General features: G+C 44.1%; 1 protein-coding gene across 1 annotated transcript in view; it reads left to right on the top strand.

The window, feature by feature from the left end:
- LOC306735840 (connector enhancer of kinase suppressor of ras 3-like) overlaps nt 1-21,793 on the top strand; it is a 44,185-nt gene extending 22,392 nt beyond the window's left edge. Inside the window, exons 5-25 of the mRNA XM_079217400.1 lie at nt 1,797-1,838; nt 2,763-2,882; nt 3,056-3,115; nt 3,774-3,842; nt 3,957-4,103; nt 5,414-5,538; nt 6,065-6,252; nt 6,344-6,430; nt 6,903-7,153; nt 9,416-9,453; nt 11,227-11,269; nt 15,591-15,644; nt 16,119-16,158; nt 16,655-16,824; nt 18,235-18,308; nt 18,510-18,581; nt 18,681-18,745; nt 18,961-19,085; nt 19,262-19,616; nt 19,994-20,184; nt 20,339-21,793. Of these exons, the coding sequence (XP_079073526.1) occupies nt 1,797-1,838; nt 2,763-2,882; nt 3,056-3,115; nt 3,774-3,842; nt 3,957-4,103; nt 5,414-5,538; nt 6,065-6,252; nt 6,344-6,430; nt 6,903-7,153; nt 9,416-9,453; nt 11,227-11,269; nt 15,591-15,644; nt 16,119-16,158; nt 16,655-16,824; nt 18,235-18,308; nt 18,510-18,581; nt 18,681-18,745; nt 18,961-19,085; nt 19,262-19,616; nt 19,994-20,184; nt 20,339-20,539 (2,517 nt within the window). The 3' untranslated portion in view covers nt 20,540-21,793. The remainder of the gene's footprint in view (nt 1-1,796; nt 1,839-2,762; nt 2,883-3,055; nt 3,116-3,773; nt 3,843-3,956; nt 4,104-5,413; nt 5,539-6,064; nt 6,253-6,343; nt 6,431-6,902; nt 7,154-9,415; nt 9,454-11,226; nt 11,270-15,590; nt 15,645-16,118; nt 16,159-16,654; nt 16,825-18,234; nt 18,309-18,509; nt 18,582-18,680; nt 18,746-18,960; nt 19,086-19,261; nt 19,617-19,993; nt 20,185-20,338) is intronic.
- The last annotated feature ends 128 nt before the right edge of the window (nt 21,794-21,921 follow it).

The following is a 21,921-nucleotide window of genomic DNA, read 5'->3' as shown; positions in this document are numbered from 1 at the left end:
CACTTCATTGCTCGACCATGCAAATCCGCTCCGGTGGCAGATCAAAGGCCCAGAGAGCAGCACACGGAGAGTCATGTGATCCACACCGGCTGTGGGATCAAGTCCATAACGTAAGGGATCAGTACACCCAGGGAATTGTCCCTCAGCCTCTCGCAGCGCTTAGTTACGATGCGGATACTGTCTATGAGAAGGGCTTTGACAAAGATACGGGATTCATCTGGACATCACAAGCAGATCTTAGAGGGATCATCTGCGATATTGTATTCACATGATTTGATGGTGCTGCGAGACTAGAGAAATCTTTCATGAATGTTTAAACTTGATGGGAGGTTTGCCAAGCCATGGCTGCAGCGCACACTGATACTGTTTTGTTTCACGACCTCTAAACATCGAAATATGTATTTTTAGCTCTTCCCTCTTGGCTCAGTCAACAGTGCAGTCATCCGAACATGGGCCACTCTCTAAAAGAAATATGCAGTCGCATGTTTACACAAGCCACATTTTTTCTGAAACCACCATATGTTCTTGGCTGTCTTAAAAAAATATATTGTAGGGAAACATGAGTTTGCGACCAATATATGCCATATTGTGTTTTTCCTACTTGATGTTTATGTAGCATTATAAATGGTATAAATGCCCCCCCCCCCCCCAAGTAGGGGAAATGTGGCAAAGTTACGTGCTTATTACTTTACCAAAGGAGATTAAACAGGCACTCAAACACAGATCAAAAATCATATTTAGGGAGCCCAGGATGTACTCCGCTTTGATGTGAAGTCATTCAAATCTTTTCAGGGCAAAACAAAATAACAGTATGACAAGCCAAGTGCATTTTGAAAAACAGACGCTCCCCTCTAGCCCAGTGGAATGTGCAAGCTATGGAAATATGGAAAAACTTGCTCGACCCCCATTCGCCGTCTGCACAATGGATTTACAGCGAGCAACAGAGCTGTCTTTGTACACGGCACATGTCTGTGCCTGCCACTAATACTGCGACGGCCGCAACACCAATACCCCTTTTATATACTTTGCATCGACAAAGGCTTGTGGCTTGTGAGGCCCTCCGGAGATATAAACGACTTGTTGAAGTTGATTTTCTGTGCTCTCTAGTTATGACAGAAGCGTTTCACCTGTGGGCATTTTCAGCATAGAGCCAATTTCAGGGGCCCCGCCACATGCACCGTGAACACCCCCCTGAACCGAGGGCCCCTTTCACCACCAACAACACAGTTGCCAGGGGAGGCTGTTACCTCAGCTGTGGCCAGTCCAGCTGCAGTCCATGAGTGCTATGTCGGGACACTTGGACAGTGGCGGTCAGTCTCCCAGCTGACTTTGCAGACTTTATTGTTGGCTCCTTCCCCCAAACAACCATGATCACAGCTACTGTATCTGATCTGACTTCCAGAAACCCCGGCCTCCACTAGCCCACTCACTTTCAAATGTGGAAAGCAGTGATGCATCCAAATGTTTGCAGAAAACAGTGTCACTGTTTGGATGAGGACTTTCTGAACATCATTACACGTTTTCTCGAATTGTTTTTCACTATGTCATCAGCACATTGTTGCTTACAAGTGTTGGTCTGGTCTTCACGTTTCAATGTATTTTACTGAACCACACAGGGCATTATGCAAGTATAGCTTCCCCCAGGATTTAAGCAGAGGGGTAGTTTGAATCTAAACGCTGTTTATTTGAGGCTGATTATATCCTAGTTACCCAACCTCTATACTTTTTTGCCCTCCTCTTCCCTGTTGTTTACTGCTCACAAGCCTAATCTGTCATCACTGTCCTCTGTGCAACAGGACTGCAGTGTTTACGAGATGGAAGAGAAGATCCTGGAAGTTGTAAGTATACTCTATCTCTTCTTTGTTTCCTCCTAATGTAAACTACACGAGACGCTGAAGTTCCTACATTGTGCGAGGGGAGGGGAGGCGGGAGATCTGGTAGATCGTTTGGGTAAAGGTCTCTTTACATGTGCGACATGCTCTCAGTAGCAAGGTCTGTTTTCTGAGTGAATAGAGCAGACGGGTCTATAGGATTGCCAACAGAGGAGGCGGCTCTAATACACCCGGGCCATCAATCAGTGTTTCCTGTTCCTGACTCTCTCCAGACCCCTTGGGCTAATACTAGGCTTCCTCTAGCACTCTGTCTCTCTCTCTCTCAGACAACCCAAGTGAAGTCCACTTTGGAGCCGAGTTTCTACTTGTTTCATGCTCTCCTCCTCTACATAAAGCGTACACCATGTGTTCAAAACAAAATGCATGTGCCTGAGAAGAGGCGTCACAGAAAAGACCCCTCTAATGAATACAAATGACAGCTTTTGTCCTGAAACGAGCAAGGAACTGCACAGAAAGGAGGTTGGTGTGCATAGGACTGATCAGTGTTGTGTGTGTGTGTGTGTGTGTGTGTGTGTGTGTGTGTGTGTGTGTGTGTGTGTGTGTGTGTGTGTGTGTGTGTGTGTGTGTGTGTGTGTGTGTGTGCGCGCACTGGAACGTCCTGTTAATAGCACACTAATGGTCCCTTTTTAAGCCCATTAAGCCTTGCACTAAACATGAACATGCACTCGGAAAGTCATGTGCAGAGGGAGAAAGACAAACTAACTGATGAAGGATAAGGTCTTTGCATTGCAAGTAGCAGTGTTACCTTACTTGTTCCGACCTGTACAACACACACTAGTTCTACAAAGGCAGTATTTAGCACAGTGCTTATAATCACAGTGAGAAGTATTTTATTTACTGATTAACTTTCTTTTGCTTTTACCTCGGCAGTCTAAGATTTTGAACAGCATCTGTGATCAGACCGTTAGAACCACCTCTGACCCCCTGATGAGCCAGTCGGCCTGCTTGGATGAGGTCCAGATGACCGATATCAAACCGGGAGAGGGTCTGGTAAGGAATGCTGCTTTTGTTTTTTTCCACCCGAGGTCAACGTTCTGGGTTTGCAGGCCAGGAATGCATGCAACATGTGTAAAATTGTCTACCTCACATCGCCGTCATGCACGTCTCTTCCTATGGGCATATTGTATTTTTTACTGAAAATCTGAGTTTGTTTTTTGCCCTAGGGGATGTACATCAAGTCTACCTACGATGGGTTACATGTCATCACGGGAACCACAGAATATGTAAGTAGGACAATATGTCGACCACAAGAATACGTTCATCATATGGCATATATCTGTGATTTGTCTCATTGTATATGGCCACCTTTTTAAGAATGTATTTTTCTGACCATTTTTTGTGGAAAGAAAAAATACCTCACTCTCACTTTCCCATCTTCCTCTTCATTTTCCTCCTCCTCCTCCTCCTCGACTGAGGGCACACTGAGTTATCTGAGGGAGTTAAGAACTGCTGATCCGTAAAGGGAATTGTTTGTCATATTTACTGATTTACTGCAGTGCAGAAGCCTCCACAAAAAGACATCCTACCTATCCCCACACTGAGAATCCCAGTCAGTGACTAATATACTAGCATCACTGCCACGGTTGGATCCTCACGCCTCCGCACCTTAATTGTGAATCAGGGTCTGAATCATCACCAATAATAACTAGTTAATCCCGTTTGACATCCGTGTGACATGAAAAACAATTCAACTGATATTCATACAGTGAGAGAGTGTTGTTGTTGTCTGATGATTTGAACTAGGGGTGTTTATTCATCCGATATTTGCTCTTTGAAATTCAAAGGCAGACAGTTGAAACCAGACAACGTTTTGTAAATAGTGAGTTGTGTGTCAGTGTTTTATGAAAGTGGTTTGACCTTTTTAGTTTGTTTGTTCTTTAGTCACCTGCAGACCTGACGAGGAAGATCCATGGTGGCGATGAGGTGATCCAGGTCAACCAGCAGACGGTGGTAGGAACCTGTTTTTTCTTTGCACATAATAATTGCACATTTGACCATACGTACTGTCAAATTGAGTACACACTGTACATGTTTACGGTATATAACTCTAATCCTGCTAACCAGGTGGGCTGGCAGCTGAAAAACCTGGTTGTCAAACTGAGGGAGGACCCCAAAGGTGTGGTTCTACTCCTTAAGAAGAGGCCCACGGGCACAACAGGCTTCTCCCCCGCCCCACTCAAGAACATGCGCTGGAAGCCCCCAGTACAACAGGTACATGCACACAAGCATTCATTCTTCCTCCTTTTCATTATGGAAGATCAACAAAAGCCTGCGCATCTAGTCATTGTCAACCAATTATCAGCTTTTTAGGGAGTTGGTTCTCAAACGGCAAGTTCAGACAAGTGTTACCGAGCCACCCTGAAAGTGCCGACAGCCAAATCAAATACAACATTGAGTTTTTTTCTTCACGCGCAACATCAGAGGCAAACAAAGTCCCATGATGTCATTGAGTTTAGGAGATACTGCTGCCAGCCTTACAGTGTTGGAGTCTGGTTAGATTGCATCTGGTTGATTTAGAATGAAATTGCCACAGCTGTTGCCGTCAAAAAAAAGACAAGGGGAATTACGATAATTCATGTTATATGGGTTCAACCTGTTTTTCTTTCTTTTTTTAGTCTATTGTTCAAAGAAAGGTCAGGGGTAGCTGATGAATATTGTGCTAATAAGGTTATGTAACTGTAATCCCTCATGTGAACACATTAGGCTTCACTTTGCTTTTAACCACATCTCTGCACCCGAGTCCCGTTGAACAAAAAAGCGAGACAATAAGCCCGTTGTAAACCAACACTACCAAATTGCAGGCTCCGGTATTGTCTTATCATGGCGCAGCCTGTTTTATAGCCCAAGAAGGCGAGATGAGGAGATATGAGAAAACAACAAAAGAGCCTCTCAACACAAAGGTGGCCAATGTCAACATCATCACCAGCATCTTGTTTTAACAAGTAGTCGCGGGTATCGGAGTCAGACATCTCAGTTTATCTGAGATAATAGGGCTCCAGAAGGCAAAACCCAGACAAAGCATACACCCTGATTTAGGAATGGATGACACTGGCTTTGTAATACTGTATAATTTGTACACATGGGGGCTAGTTTGACAAGGAAAGGGTGGGGGTGGTGATTCATAAGATCCCAAACAGGAGGTTTAGTTTGTCGTTAATATATCGCATCTACGACACCGTCTCATCAGACGTATCATTTAGGTCTTGATGAGAATGGCAGAATGTATTTGACTCCTACATCTCGTCATGAGCGCAGTGTTGTTGAGTGTCGGGAGACATAACTGTGGTAAATGAGTACAGTTTTAAGTACATGTCTTGCGGACCATTTTGGACTTCACTTGCAATCTTTCCATAACTCAAACAAGGAGGTTTAAAGTCGGGGAGACGCGCTCAAATGTCTCGCCACATGTGGCAAACTCCTCCCAGTTGCCAGCAAGTCATATTTGGTTTTAAACCGAAAGAAGCAGTGACTTCATTTGTTTTCAACCGTAAACTGACATTGGTGCATTGTGTGTTTTTCAGAACAATTCCTCCCTGATCCGAACCCAGTCTCCCTGCGGCTCCGCTAACGGATCAACCAAAAAGGAGAAGTCTGCTATCCTGAACTTGTACATCCCCCCTCCTCCTCCAATGCCGTACACCCCACGGTGAGCCGTCCCATTTCATTTGCCAAGTGTATTGTTTCATTAGGTTTAATTTTTGCATGGGAAAGGAGCCTTGAAACAACCAAAGAACTAGACCAGCCTGCAGGAAGCGACCCCCGCTCACCTCTAGTCAACGTTTCCCACATTTCAACGCCTCGCATCGTGTTGATAATGAGTGTGTCCCGGACCTGTGATCGCCTCGCCTCCCTCTCCTCCTACTGCACATTCTGTCCTGCTTGTGTTCAGCCCACTCTGCTCCCACCAGTCCCACCGTAGTCCTTATGCAACGGCTGCTTAATGTTCCACCTCCAGGAAGATGACAAGACATGGTCACGTTTGCAATGCTACAGGCTGAATTTGTAGTTTAAAATGGAAAATATATATATATAGCAGTGTCATCTTTATTTAACTGTAATTACAGTAACATAACATTATGCTCACTCCTCTTCCTAATGGTTATACTGCTTTAGACTTGGAGTGGGATGCAGTGTTGGAATACATAAATAAATGAGTATTTGTTTCCACGCAGAGAGGAGAGAACAGACTCCTTCCGCAACATTAGTAAAAGACCAAAGGGCTCTGAGTCACCCAACTCCTATCTGGACCAGGAGAGCAGAAGACGCTGCACCATCGCAGATTATGACAAGCTAAGCGTTGGCTGTCCCATCGAGGCCAACGTGATCCTGCCCAGAATGAGGGAGCACAAGTCCTCGTGTGGTCAGTGGCTTCTCGTTCAAGGAATCTTGGAAGCATTCCCACAAGGGGTGTTGAATGAAAGTTTAAATGAATGTGAAACTCTTGCCTCTAGGTAAGCCCCGCCCCCTCTCCATGCCAGTGGACACCTGCCTCGGAGTGGTAGACCCCTACGCTAAGCCCTGGAACCAGGGAAGGAAAGGTACGCACAAGCACACGTTCACTTTCCGTGTCTAAACCTCACTTGCAGGACTGCTTATGTATGGTTTGACGAGAATACGTTTTCATACTCGTGGTTCATACAAATTATGAGCCACACTGTCATCAATTGCCCCACAAGTGATATTTGAGCACATTTAAGTTGTCAAGAGCCTGATTATCATAAGAATAATAAACAATAGAATAGAGATGGGTAGAGTCCAGATTAGTACATTTATAGCAACGAACGTCATTAGCCATTACATGCATCCATTATATTATCTCCTGAAAGATTGTGTCATTGTATTCTTAGATTATTAAAGCATACATTACATACCAGAAGCATTTGACTTAGTGAGTGCTGGTCTAATTAATTTACGATTCATCCTAATATCATGTCAATTGTTTCTGTGAATGAGATCGATATAAATCTGATGCAGTTGATGCGCTGACTCCTTGTTATCTCTCTGCCTCAGGCGAGGACCTCCTGTACAGATACCTGAGCAACGAGAGGATCCCCACCATTGCGGAGGAGGTCCCCTCGGTGTCGCCGCCCTACAGGCCTGCCGGGGAACGTCACCTCGTCCGAGTGGACCACATCAGGGGCAGCCGCTACTACTCCAACTCCGACCTCCACAACAGCGCCACCATCCCGTACCAGGAGGACATCAAAAAGACCCCCGTAGGCCCCGTGTCCAAGCGTGCGACGGCTGAACGCTCACTACTGGTCAGTTGGATCACGCGGCTTAAGCTATTGACTCACTGATGATGCGCTTCCTGTCCGGGCCTTCCTGTTCCTGTCCTTTGTCCTTCCTCAGTGCCTTTTGATTTTTAACGTCCAGCTGTTATTTTTTTTTTTAGCAGCTTTGGCTTTTCTCACTCTTCTCTCCCCAACCTCCATATTTCCCTGGTGTTACTACTACCAACTACTACTCTTCAACCAAACTCGCTTTTGTAGTACTCACCACATCACATCATCACCCCCTTTAACACCGCCCACACCCCTCCTCGTCTCTGACTACAAGTCCCAATCGCTGCCTCAAGGATTAGGATTCTGTGGACTCCTCTGTACATATTAAGCTTTGTCATGTTTCAGTTGATATGCTCTCTGGTACCGTTATTTAATACTTCAGAAAATTTGCCTGCTATCACTCCAAGCTGTTTGCTTACTTTGATTTTATTTGCATAAATAAGTTATAAGAATATCGTATATTTTGTTGGTGAAACTGTGCTTTTACTTCTACATGTTTTTCTTAAATGACACTTTAGTGATCAGTTAGTTCCATGACCCTCTACCAAAGGTTGCCTCTTGAAAGCTATGCATATACTTCAGAGAGATTCTTATAGTCACTTTAGTCGACAATGCTGCATCGGTTGGTAAAAAGATGTTTATATCTTGCCACTAGCAAATATTTGTGCTGGTTTTAAAGATATGCACTCTATTTCAGTAAACCTTTTATATCCTGTGTTTCAGTTTACTCTGAAAATCACCCACCTAAAGGGCCTATGCACACAGCTGGATGACAGTAATACATTGTCTTTTTAGGCCAATCTTTTAGGACACATTGGGTCAAATGGCCTTCTATTATCGCACAGATCACACGAGACAGAATGACAGTATTATTTAAGACAATACAGGGAATAAGTGTCTATTGTTGCTTTATTTGCCTTTTGTAAGTTTTGAATAGCGTTTTATTAAAAATTGCAGTTCATGTGAGTGATCTTTTGTATTGTCTTTATTTTACCATAGGGTGTGGAATTGCTGCTTAATGTGTAACTTTAATGGAGCATGTGGGATGATATTTTATTCTGATGACTAAACTGCGGAAGCATGCTGTTCTAGTATCGGTTTAAATACTCAAAAATCACACAATTTATCATATTGTAACGTCGGTGGAGGGCAGCTTTAGTCATTATTCACTTCCACTGAATACAGGACCAAGCTATTTAGCCGGCGGGCTCTCTAACCTGCTTTGACCTTTTGAGGTGAACTCTTCTTCTGTTTTTGTTTTTTTTTAAGCATGTGGTGAAACAGGATAGCTAATGTCGAGTTACCTGGTCTCGGATGGGGATGGTTATGCAACCACTTCCCTCTTTTGATGAACGTTAAATTCCAGCTGGGCGACCATATGGTCAAAGCAGGGTTTTCCCATCAGGGGGATCTTATTCCTGCACATATGCTGCCTTTTTAAACATTTAAAAGCCAGGTTAGGATTACTGAGCCTGATGGCTTTCTGCCTTTTTCATTGATTTCTTGAAGTGTGTACCTGGGGAGGATCAGCATCCTTTATCGTGGGACCAAAGACGCGACTGCTGTCAAGAACCACCCCCGACACTCTTCACCTCTTTCCTCTGTTGCGCATTAATTCTACGGATGGAGATGGGCCTCTGTTCTTATCTCTCCTCTGCTTCTTCCTCGTGTCTTGCTCTGCCCGAGCTTGCTAAGCTATAGTCGCCTGCGGTCCGCACTAATTTGCACTTTCTGAAAACCTGTGGTCTGCCTAAATACTACCTGCACTCTGTTTAACCCACTGCTAAGTTTGCTAACCACTAACATCTTCTGCTTGCAAATCACAAATGGTCACATGGGAATGACGGGCTGAATTATTTGTAGATTGTGCATGTGGAATGTGTTTGTTTTTGTGTGTGTTGGAGACGTATGAATGTGGTGGATGGTATTCTGTTGAGGATTTCCATTTTTGACGAGGAATTAGCACAAAAAAAACAGTTCTAATGGAGATTCAAGGCCGCATGCTACTAAATGTTATAAATGATCTGCCTGCAAGAGAGGAGGCAGAGGGTTTACAGTTAACATATACTTCTTGCCACATCAAGTCATATGTTTATAATATTAAAGTGAATCTGATCAACAGCAGCTTTGAGGGTTTAAGAACATCTCAATGGAGCTGAGGCTTTCAGAGCGACCACACCAGAATAGTCTGAGTCCATCACCAGCGTGCGTTAACACATTCATCTTTATGTATCGCAGGGACCTGACTGGCACTCTAGCAGTGACTTCCTCAACCGGTGAGTCTCACACACACACACACACACACACACACACACACACACACACACACAGTTGCTTCGTCTATTGGCCAAATAAGAAACACAAGACCAGGGTGGGGCTAATTTTCCTACAGGGAGGGACAGCGGGCCGTGGAATCTTTTTTTAAACAAGCCACGGGTTGCAGGGTCAGTGGGTGGGCTGCTTTTATGATCTGGGAAAATATGCCATTGACAACCAGGTTGAGGTTCATACAGGGCACCGAGAGAGAGACACACAAGGTGACCGCTGTAGGTTACGATCCCAGTGTGACGGTATATCGGTTGTTTAATGGTATTAAATATTCTGCAACATCGTGGTTAGAACTGTTCGCTTCAGCCGGACTGAAACTCCCAGACAGACTTCACTAATGAATCGGAACAAAGAATCCTCACAACTTTTTGGCTCCTAAGCAACGCTTTAAGTATTTAAAACATGTTCTCAACTTTCTCAAACCACTGCAGATGAATTACGCTGAAACCTTTTGAGCGCTGAATCAATTTTGAGTTTATTATTAGATGGTATCGTTGTGTTTTCTGAGACAATCGTCATCTCTCGGGACCTCCTGTGTGCAAGACGTTCCACCACGGTCCCCCACACCAACGTGTCCATCCTTTTGCCAGCCGCCCCCAAGACACCTTTTACAGGCTGTGGAATCTTTTAGAAATGTCACCGGTATGACAAATCCGAAATTCTTCTCCGCTTCCAACTATAAATAATCCCATCCCACTGCGAGACACGTCGACACCCGAAGCATTGCTGGTCCCCCGTCTCCTCTGGTCTCCTCTGGTCTCGGATGCGGGGCCTGAGGAGGTGTGACTCCCCACATTAACGCCGTGATCGATGACTAAAACGCCTTGCACAATACCCCCCTCCTCCCCGGCAGTTCTATTCTAAGCGCCGCACACAGACTCATGGCATCCGGTTTGCCGCACGCTCGATCAAAACGCATTACTCACATTTAGAATATATGTATATAAATATATATATTCATACACACAGAGAGATGCTATTGTAAATCTGGCGGATAAGCAGTTGACTCATCGAGGGTGGAGGTTTTGTAAACGTGCGACAATGGGATTTGATTGACAGCGGATTTAATCAGGTGTCATATTCATTTTGGTTTGTTAATCCGTAAAAAAAATAAATAATAATAATTAAGACAGTTTTTTCCCTAATGACAAAGCATACAATCAGATAGTGCATCAATTTAATTCCTATGTTGTTTGTCAAACCCATCAATCTGGCTCTGAGGGCACCTGCAAAAAAAACAAAACAAAAAGGTGTTTCCTTTAGCAAACTAGTCATTTAAGGAGAAGACAAATACTTGAAAATGGATGACAGGAGTGAGAGAAGTATAAAAAATGTAAACGCAATCGAAAGGCAGAAAAAAAGAAAAGAGCCAGAGACACTTTCCTACCCTGAAATTGCAGGGTGAGGCCCGGCTGAGGTAAATGTTGTATTTTGAGCGTTGGGAACCAGTTTTGTGTCTTCCCCATGCTGCTGTTGCCAAATCCATTATCAGAACCACTGGCACACTGACCCTTAAACGGTCTCCAAGGGATCCATCCGGTTCAGGTCATATCAAAAGGGAGCTGGATCGGAACACATAGATGGAGATCGGGGTTGGGGAGCGAGAAGTATGCGCTGGAAATGATGTCTGAAATAGAGGAAAGCTTCTTAGTGCTGCTCGGCCTCAATGGTCTGTTTGAAAATCATTAAAGTATTTCCCTGTCTCTGCTTTGCTCTCGCAGGTACAATCAACCACAGATACGGTCCTGGTCCTTCTCTCAAGCGGTAAGTGTGTGTGTGTGTGTGTGTGTGTGTGTGTGTGGTCCTGCAGCAGGAGGAAGGCCACTGGCTGCAGCCTTTGGCAGGAGGAGGTGAAACTGGGAGCCTTAATTACAGCCCATTACATTTCACACACAGTTATGACAACACACACACCTTTTCTTTCTTGCGCTCTCTCATCAGAACACAAGCCCACCAGAGCGGCGTGCAGCGCTCGTCAGCCTGAATCAACACCATGCAGCTCTTACTTTTGCATTAACAATGTTGCCCAACAACGTTGATCCGCACCACAATATCTCACCAATTGTTGGATGGATTGCTGTGACATTTTGTAAAGATATTAGGGGAGTCCTTCTCACTTTGGTAATCCCCTGTCTTTTTAAACTACCACCAACTATTCATGAAATGTGGTATTCACATTCATGTTGTTCTCTGGATGGATTGTAAAAACTTTTTTTTTTTTTATTATTGATTTTTTTTTAAACTTTTTATCTTGCCTTATTGTTGTTAGATGAAAAAAAAGAACAATACCTGGATTTATTTTGCGTTTGGTACCAATTGGCAGATGTTAGCATGCAATCACGATAAGCTAAAGACGGTGAACATAAACATCGACACCTTGCCACCATACGCATGTTGGCGTGCTGAAAATTGGTCCAGCATCTCTGGGCTGGGGCAGAAGTAGAGATAAAATTATACACACACACATATCAGTGGTGGCATTTGAACAAATTACATTTGTACAGATTTATGGTCCAATGGCGACTTGTTGTTGCACCAAACAAGAAAACCGCTGTCGAGCTGAACAGAGGCGGTGCTCATGTGCCAGCGGGGCAACCGGGGCAATTACTACCACCAGCAAGTGGCAGGCTGCGCCGTCCAACGGAGCGAGCTAGGATTTGATATCATTTTCAGCCCTGCACCCCCCCCTTTACACTGTGTGTGATGCCCCAGCTGAATAATAGCCACTCTGTTTGCGGCCCCTCTCTCATTTCTCTCTCCGTCACACACACACAGTGTCTGGATGGGGGTGAGGGGTGAGGGGAGGGGGGGACACTAGCTAAGTGCCGTGACAATTCTCAGCATGGATCGTGATGGGAGATTGAGCGCCACAATGGTGTGACCAATTCGCATTGCCGTGAATCCTTCAGGCCTCTGACATGAGTCGCAGGCGAAATTACCTCACTTCCAACCCGAGCGCAGCTTCAGCGAGATGCCCCCCCCCCCCCCCCCCCCCCCCTTTAAATCACCCCCCAAAGTGCCGTGCTGAGACTTCTTCCCCCGTCGCAGAGACGAGAAGTAAAAACAAGAAGTGTGAATTGTGTTGACGTTCCTCATTTGATTCAGCGCGTTAAATTGAAATGTCAAAGGGGACGCTTTTTTTGGGGGGGTTGGGGGGGGAGGGTTTAAGGGGTAACACAAGGGGGTTCCTTGATATGGATGTGAAAGATGGGGGGGGACAAATGGGAGGGCAGGCATAGAGGAAGCTACAGTGTGAGAATGCAAAAGATATATAAAGGGAGGGGAGGAGGGGGCTCTTCATCGTCATTTCACTCCACTCGCTGCAGTACAATGGCGAGTAGGAGAGAAGAGGCCCCTGTCTATTTAGGCAGACATGAAATGGAGACTATAATAACGCAGGATTCAAGAATGTGTCTGCCGGTTTACCGCCAACCTTGAACCAGAACATCCGAGCCTCTGCACAGATACAGCCCATGTTGTTGTGGCTAGCCAGGCCACTTTGAAGACTTTGAAAACGTGAAAACTTTCATTTTTTTTCTCCCTTTTCATGGAAAAGCATATTGTATTTTATGAATGTGTATCAATAGGCAATAAATAAAAAAGGAACACATGTTTTGCAGCACCCATCTTCATGGGTCCGGGCTTTAACAATCTCATTAACATCACATTAGTGCCATGCGAGCTTAACTTCATTCAGCACTCATTAGGAGTGACTGTGTGAATGGCACCTTCAGGTACGTGATATAACTTGTTTAGCTAAATTGTCTTAATGGCACTTAACGAGGCTAAAACGCAAACATTCATTCTGAAGAGTAAAACAAAAACGCAAACCTCAACGTGCTGCTTCTTACCGCCATTGTTTCGGTAGCTTCAAGTGCTTTTACATAGCGGTGACTTAGCGACACCTACTGGTCGTGTTTGGGAATGACGAGGACTCACTGAGATAAACTATTAATTTAATAGTAACAATATTTGGCAACAATGTTGCTTCCTTTAAATACATGTTAAAAAGTGCCCTTGGGTGTCACCCTTGTGTGTCTTCTCCCACCTGAATGGGAGTAACACCCAAAGGGAGCCTGAACTCACCTGAAAGCAGCCGAGCTTCCGCTGCACTTCTTCTTCGTCTGTTTCCGACATGCTCCTCGGGGTTTGTTCCGACTTTGAGCAGCGTTTGCGGGCCAGTCTTGCAGTCGCTGAGGTTGTGGTGGCAGGTACAGCAACGTGATAGCATCTCCCACATGGATTAATGTGCCTGCATGCTACGGTTTTTTGTGTTTCTGTGGCTCGCTCAGCCTGCACGAGGACAGACTCAACAGGCTGCGTTACACACTGACGGCGAACGTTACCGACCTGGATAATAGGAAAGGATTTAACGTAAGGATTTTAGATTCACTTACTTATTCATTTTTACTTTTCATAAAATTGCATTTTAATGTTATTCACAGCCGTTTGAGTGGTTGAGTTACATATTTACATCATTCCATACTGTTGTATTTAAGTTATTTGACATTTGATGAATAAAACGTGATCTAAGTTTTCAAAATCAAGCTCACGTTTCTATAAATGAGCCTCAAATGTCCTAACGTTCTTAGTCATATCTTACACACTTACAATTAGTTTTTTCTAATTTTTACTTAATATTGTTCTTGGTAGGATGAGCTTCTTTTTGTGATTTTTATTTTTATAGAGAGAATCAAGAGTTATTTAACATTTTTACAAGGTGCAGTACACACTCGCAACCAAAGAAAGTGAAGCTTTTATCCTTGCCTACCTAATTATGGCCATGAAGTGATTTATAAAAAATAAAACAGTTCGTATGTAGTTGTCAGATTGAACTGACTGTAGCTAGAAAGGTGCAGGTTTGTTGAGAACTATAGGTAACCTTTCACATCTGCAAAAATAACAGCTTCTAAAAGGAACTTGGTTACTTAACACACACACACACACACGCACATGCACACACACACACACACACACAGAGGCCTGTGCTATGGTCTCTGTGGTGGTTATCATCATCTCGCTCCCACAGGCAGCCGGTTAACTCGAATACATGGAAACAAGATGTGATGCATAGTGTTGTGCAAGATAGTGACACACACACACACACACACACACACACACACACACAGATGTTTAGATAAGAGCTGTAGGCAGTGGTTGCCTGTCATTGTGTGAGCTTTTAGAGTAACAAAGGACACCGATACTACGCACCTGTGTTTGGACTTGAAGCGCTTCAGAGGACCAGGTACGAGTCTTACTCTCTACTGTTGTTCTCACTGCGGATCGAGTTTGAGTGAGTGGCTGAACGCCAACAACTGCAGCAGGACTTGAACTCGAGACCCTGTGAGCAGACCTTTTTTTCTTTCTTTTATGTTTTGCGCTCAATCTGACATGCATATTATGTCACGGTTATAATAGGACTCGTGGGGGGGGGGATGTAATGTGTGGTTGAGATCTTTACATTTCTGTGAAATTATCCCCATATTTAGCTGTGTTGTATCATGGCATTTTGGTAAATAGTTGACGTGTGTCTGTGATTTTCCTTTTGTCTCTCTCAGGCAGCTTTATAACTGAAAAATAAGGAACTTACGCATGTAGAGGAAGTTGGTCCATAATGGCAACTAAGCTCTCTCAATATCCTACAAGTCATTGGTGGTTTAGGTTGATAAATTGTTTTTTTTACTGCGCTTGACAAAACCAAAAAAAGCTATTTAATCGAGGTGTAATACAGAGAAGATACTTTACGTTGGTTTGGATTCTTGTGTGTGTGTGTGTGTGTGTGTGTGTGTGTGTGTGTGTGTGTGTGTGTGTGTGTGTGTGTGTGCGCGCCATCGGCTGAATTGCTGACAGCGACCATTTTCACAATTAGGCTGCGAGTCGGTGCTGTTCATGAGCGTTCACTTATGCTTTCATTTCTGTAGAACATGTAATGTATTGCAATTGAGAAACAATATCTGCGCCGTCTGCCTATGATATCACTTCCTCTTGTCTTACAGTTGGAGCAAATAATTCTGCCCCTCAGTTAGTACTATTGTTGACCTATCTTAGCAGTGGATAAGGTGTATCTTTTGGTTTCTTCCAACAGGCTGCCTTCCCCATATCTGTGCCCCCATCTATGGCTGCCGAAGACTACAACCCTGTAAGTGTTCCTTCCTCTTTTTTTGTGTCTGACATTTTCTCGGGCAGTGGTTGCCTTGTTCTCGCAATTAATGAAATAGAAGTGAAAATGAAATAGAAGTTTTTTTTTTTATGGTGGAACTACCCCTGCTTCTCCTTTTTTTTTTTTTTTATTGTATGATGATGACAAGCACTTAGCTGCTTATTGTCTAGTTTGGATTCTCTTGGCGTTTTAGGTTTAATTTGAGAATTAACAGGGTTAAAACAATGGGGGAGGGAACAAATCACAAGTGTGTGTGTGTGTGTGTGTGTGTGTGTGTGAATGTGTGGAGAGATAAGAGAGAGAACAGCAGAGAGACAAGTGCATGTGACACTCATTGCGAGAAACAGGATGTTCCGGACAGCCTCCTCTTCTCAGTCGCTGGGGTTTAGAGACGAGCTGACGTGACTCTGACTCTCTGACCTAACGCTTGCCTCCTCCGCTCTCCTCCCAAAGGTCTCCCTCCGACACAAGTCCAAGAGGAAAATTCGAGGTGGTAAGTTGTCACCCTCTTTGGGCTCTCATTACTCTCGTCTCTCTGTAATTTGGCCTCTGTGGGGCGTGTGCGAAGTGGCAGGGCAATTGGCGCGTGCAGAGGGCTTTAGACGGCGCTCGGCTGCGTTGACGTCCGCTCTTCCCTGTTTAAGAGCTGCTCGGTGTCTTGGATACGTTCACTCTGAGTGTTCACGTTGTTTTTTCGTTGGCCCTGGCTGATTCATAAGTGGAACAGGTAGGCTGACTGGGGCACGGCACATTTGAATTCAGTACGTTCAAGGGTGTTATTTTTAGAGTTAATTTGTTTTCACTGACAAAAACACAGTGGCTTAGTTTGACTCTCATGGAAACAGATTTCAGACTCTGCAACCTCTTGCTTCCCCTCTTGCTACACTTGCACTTAACTGTGGCTTTTTTCTTCTCTGCGGACAAACAGGGGTGTGGGGGCGCGGGGGGTCTCTCAGTGAATTCATGTGCATGTCGTTGTCTGTGCGCAGGCAATGGTACGATGAGCAGACGACGGATCTCGGTCAAAGAGCTGGGTCACCCGGACCACCAGGGCTGGCTGTACAGGAAGAAAGAGAGCAAAGGCTTCCTGGGCATCAAATGGAGGAAGTACTGGTTCGTGCTGAAGAAGACATCTCTGTACTGGTACGCCAACCAGCTGGTGAGTGAGACTACCTTCCATCAAGAGACCCATTTATGATGTTAACGCGTTCGACTGCTGAAACTCCAGTCAGCAAGTCTTGTTCCTTAAAACCCTGAGCCACACTGAATTACTCAAGTAAATACCAAAGAAGTAAAGTTTCTGTTTCCCCCTCTCAAGCTCAACTTTTAAAGAACAAAGCTGGGAGTACTCTACATTTCTATCAATGCTCACCACTCCCATGAGCAGACCTAAACCCACAATGCCTTTGTGTGGTCTCTCAGTGCTTTCGGCCTCACAGAAATATACTTTCATTTTTGTAGTGTTTACCATCAACATAATTCAAACAGGAGTGAATATCACAGAGGTGGCCAAACGTTTTTGATCGTGGGCCATAGACAGAAAGATATGAGGAGTAGGGGCCAAACAGAAAAGTGCATAGTACATGTAGTTTTTAACCAGTTACACTGCAAGAACATCAGTGAGTCTGGACCAGCACACCTGATACAATAACCACGCAACACTGCTAAACAGTTTAACGTTTCACATTACAGTCATTTATTTTGTGTACCCAAATTGTTAGAAAAAGTATTTCTGTATGTGTATAATATATGGGAAGTCATAAAGTTTGTTCTGGTCAAAGATTACGATGAGGTTAAATAAAACCAAAAAATGTATTTGGTCGACATGTAGTGTTTAAACGGGGATGTGCAATGTACATACCGTGTAAGAAATCTGCTCATATTGTAGTTTATGTTATGTATTGCAGTTTATTTGTGGCCACAGGTGACCGTAGTTTGGCCACCACAGTCACAATGCGTTGGTGTGCATCATAACAATTAAGTTTGGCTAATCTTTTCTGATCATTTCTATCAGAGGAAATCTGTATTTTCTCCTTTACAAGCTCCTGAAAGAGAATACAATAAATGATTAACTAATTATTAAAAGAAAGCATTGTGGTAAACAATATCCACCTATTTTTTTTTCCAATTTGATGCGTTTCATTTACATATATATGACATGGTGCAGTGACTCATTTGCCACATTTAGCGACCCCAAAAAAATGCAGCGTTCATCTTTTTTTTTTTTAAATAAACACATTGCACAACACATATGGAGCCACAGATGCACAGAGAGGCATGGGGGGGAGGGGCTGCAGATGAGTCACAGTCGTTTCTATTGTCACTGTGTGTTCCCCTGAAGGCGGCAGTGCCACTAATAGCCCGTCAGACTCCCGTGCAGGCACACGTAACTGACGCGCTCGATTTACCGGCACGGTGACTTGAATCAGATCGACTGTATGTCAACATCACGTGGAAATAGAAGAAGTCGGACCGCTGCGACGCGGGCGGCAGGTGTCTTTTGTCAGGAAGTGGTTTGACATCATCCGTTTGTTTTAACGCTCGCTGCTGTTCACTCCGTGTGTCGCAGGCGGAGAAGGCTGAAGGCTACATCGACCTCACCAACTTCATGATCGACAGAGCCATAGAGTGCAAGAAGAAACAGTAAGCTCTTCTTTTGGTTCATCTCAGTCAGCTTAGTTGGACTTAAAAAAGGAACTGGATCTTTATCTCTGGTGGGAGATGACTGGAATAGAGAGTTCACCCACACACGGCAATAGGAAGTGCACATTCAAGCTATCTGAATAATGATTGCAGCCAAATCTTATTTCTCAACTGATCTCCGTTGACTTTTCCCTCATGCAGTGCGTTGAAAGCTTGCCACCCACACGTCATGATGTTTTATTTCGCTGCCGAGAGCCACGAGGAGATGAACTTGTAAGTCACATACAAGTACAACATAGTTTGCATTTTTCCATGGGTGTTTTTAAAAAAAAAAAAGTTCTGTCAAATGTTAATTTTTTTTTTTCCCATCAGATGGTTGAATAAGCTCGGGCTAGCCTCCATTCACTACGAGCCAACGGAACGAAACAATGCAGTCGGTGAGAATCAAAAGTATTTTCTGTTGCCTGTTCTTGAATGAAAACTTTTTCTAACTTAAATAAGCAGCTTTTTTCTGATTCACTCAAACTGGTTTTGGAACTGACCCGATCATCTCTAAATAATAATAATCAAAATAATTGTTTTCCTCTGGATTCAGGTTGTATGTGTCATGTTATAATTTCTGACTTTGTGTGTGTGTGTGTGTCCAATGCAGAGTGTTACAGTGAAGCCAGTGACCATGAAGAAGCTGAAGGCACAGAGATTCCTCCTCCACCGTACTCTGAACAAACCCTCCGGGACTCCGTGGATGCATCCGGTCCACCTGGAAGTACGCATCAGGTGAGTCTCCTCTGCACCATCAGTCCCCACTACGCATGAGGCCTCCAGTCCCTGGAATATTGTAGTCGCTGAATTCATTTGTTATGGTATGTTTATGCTCGTGTTTTTTTTTTTCCCCATGTCTGATGAAACTGCCATGAACAATTATGTCTGACCGTGGTGCATTTGTATTTCAGGGCACCCTTCCTCCCCCCTACTCCTCCGCAGTCGCCGGCGAAGCCAACGGTTCGCTCTCGTCCCCCGTCAGTACGATGACATCACAGAGCTCCACCTCCTCGCTCGCCAAGCACCGGCAGTCCTGGTTGGACCTGGTGTCGCACGCGTCCCCTCCCGCCGCGGAAACGGCAGCGGTGTGCTCGGTTCAAATACACACACATCGACCGCCGCAGCAAAAGATGGAGGAAGAGGATGACGACCCCCAGGTGCCGGAGGGCTCATCTCACCCAGACTCTTCGGAAACGGGGTCCAGCGGAGAAGGCCCTGCCCCGGAGGGGGAGACACAGACGGGGGTTTCGGCCGCTGAAAACGAGGGTGAGACTTTATTCTACTCCTTTTTAACGTAGTTGTGGTTTTGTGACTTGTATTACTCGAAAACGTTGACAAAGTTGGTTCTGTTTTTCTGAGGTAACTTTTCATCTGAAGTCATTTGCATTTGAGATTTCTGCTGTATCATTTCCACTTGTGTGAAAACATGCGAGCCGAGTTGTTAACCAGAGTGTTTATCTCAGCTTTGGCTACGCTCAGAGGAAGACATTTTGATTCTGTTTCAGATTTGATGTGTTTTGTACCCCGTGTCCTGTGTTTTGTACTGATATATTGTTGACTTGAGGGAGCTTTCATACCTGTTACTCCGTGTAATCTTCGTGATGCGTGTGGTGATGATACGGTGTGACCTTATCTTGTTGCAGGGGATAGTGTGAACGGCTCAGATGAGATGGAGAAGCTTTATATTCATCTAAAAGAGGCCAGCCTCTCCCCAATAGGAGACCGCAAACCATCCACAAAACGGGAATTCAGGGCCTCCTTCGTAAGACGCTGTAAAAACCACACTGTCAATGATAAACTGCACCTTATCAGGACTCTCAACAGCACATTAAAGGTAGATATTACTTGTCAAAGTCACACTATGACTTTATATTATGCCATTACAGTACAGCTAGTGTGCGAATTTCACAAGTATGTTCAATTGAGAATTTGCAGAGCTACGTGCAATGATTACATTTTTTTTTCTTTACTCATCTTTTCTGGCACAGTCGAAGGAGGCGGACCTACAAGCAATAGACCAGGTGCTGTCGGACCCGGGCCTTACCTCAACCAGGTTCCGAGAGTGGAAGGAGGCCAATGTGCCTTTGCTGCAGGAGGTCGTTGTCAAACAGGGCCAGCAGGGGGCAGCGGAGGCCATGAAAGCTGCAGCAGCAGTCATTGCTGCTCCAGTGGTGGAGACCAGTTTATAAAAGACTCCTCAGGACTGGTTTTACTGTGTCTGGACTCTGGAGGACTTTACATATTTTGGACGCCCACACACTGCTGTTTTTAATTGAGACTACTGTTCCGTACCAGCCGACGTTGAGTACTAATAGACAAGTAACTGGATCAATGAAGAAGAGTGTTTTTTAAAAGTTTTTAAATGGATGTGATGCAGACATTTATATGATTTAGCAGATCACATTCAAATGTGAAATGGTTCCTAGTATTACTTTTGCTGTTTAATTTGTACGGTTAGCACATTTTGCAGGTGATTGTTTTTATGTTGTAATTTCCGTGAACCTATTCATACATTGTTTTAATATTTTGTAACGATGGAGTACGTTGTAATAATGGGTCCATTGTTCTCTGCATGGAAACACTTGTTTTTACAGTATGTTTTATGCTTTTATTTCATCAGTAGTGAACACATTTTAACTATTACTGCTCAGTCAATTATTGGTGCCATGCACCATCACTGCCTGTTACAGGGTTTTTTGGTAAGTGTTGTTCGCCCCAGAACTTTTGCCATCGTACTTGAAACTGAACACCAGGGCCTGCGCTAATTTAATAAATGTCATTCACAAGTCATGGAAATTTCTGATTTTAATTTGTACAAAGTCAATGTGTCAAATTATTGCTACTACATTGTTATTTAAAGCCAATACATATGTAATCCCCTCATTTCCAGTAGAAAATGCTATGTAACGACTAATTTTGCATTCTATTTCATCAAAACAAACTAATTTTAGATGGAGAATTTCCACCTTTATGCATACATCCTTTATACAACATTGACAGTAACATGCCACTTAATTCACATGCTATTGCAAATGTGATAAAGACTTTATTACTAACCAATGCTATGTACAGTCCATTGGACTTACAGGGTGTACTTTGCATTTAAACAAGCATGGTGGATCATTCTCAGGAAAAAAATTACCCTGTAAATATATTCTTCAAGGAAGACCACCTCAGGCCCTTATAAATAAGTCCAGCAGACCCAACCCCTGTATTAGTTCCACATAAGCAGGACACCTGCATATTATGCATATTACCCAATGAGCAACAGGTTTATGGAAGTCCAGCAGGGGCCCTTTGACCACCTACTGGTAGGGCCCCAAACAAGCTCCAGGCACAAATATGTATTTGTTCTTCTTCTGGATTATGTTTCATATGTTGTGCATGTTAAATATGAATTCAGTGTAAATAGTTGTACATTGATGTACCTTGATCTCGATTGTGATATGCAAGTTAGTGTGCTTGTTTGTGCACAGGGAAATAAAGTGTTATTACAAGAATGAACATGTTCCACTTTATCTAAACGTCACCATAGATGAGTGTGTGTTTGTGCACAGCTACCGCGGCTGTG

Source organism: Taurulus bubalis, assembly GCF_910589615.1.
Source record: "Taurulus bubalis genome assembly, chromosome: 4".
In the NCBI taxonomy this organism is placed as follows: Eukaryota; Metazoa; Chordata; class Actinopteri; order Perciformes; family Cottidae; genus Taurulus; species Taurulus bubalis.
Note: the sequence above shows the minus strand (reverse complement) of the source record. Positions and strands in the feature narration are given on the sequence as shown.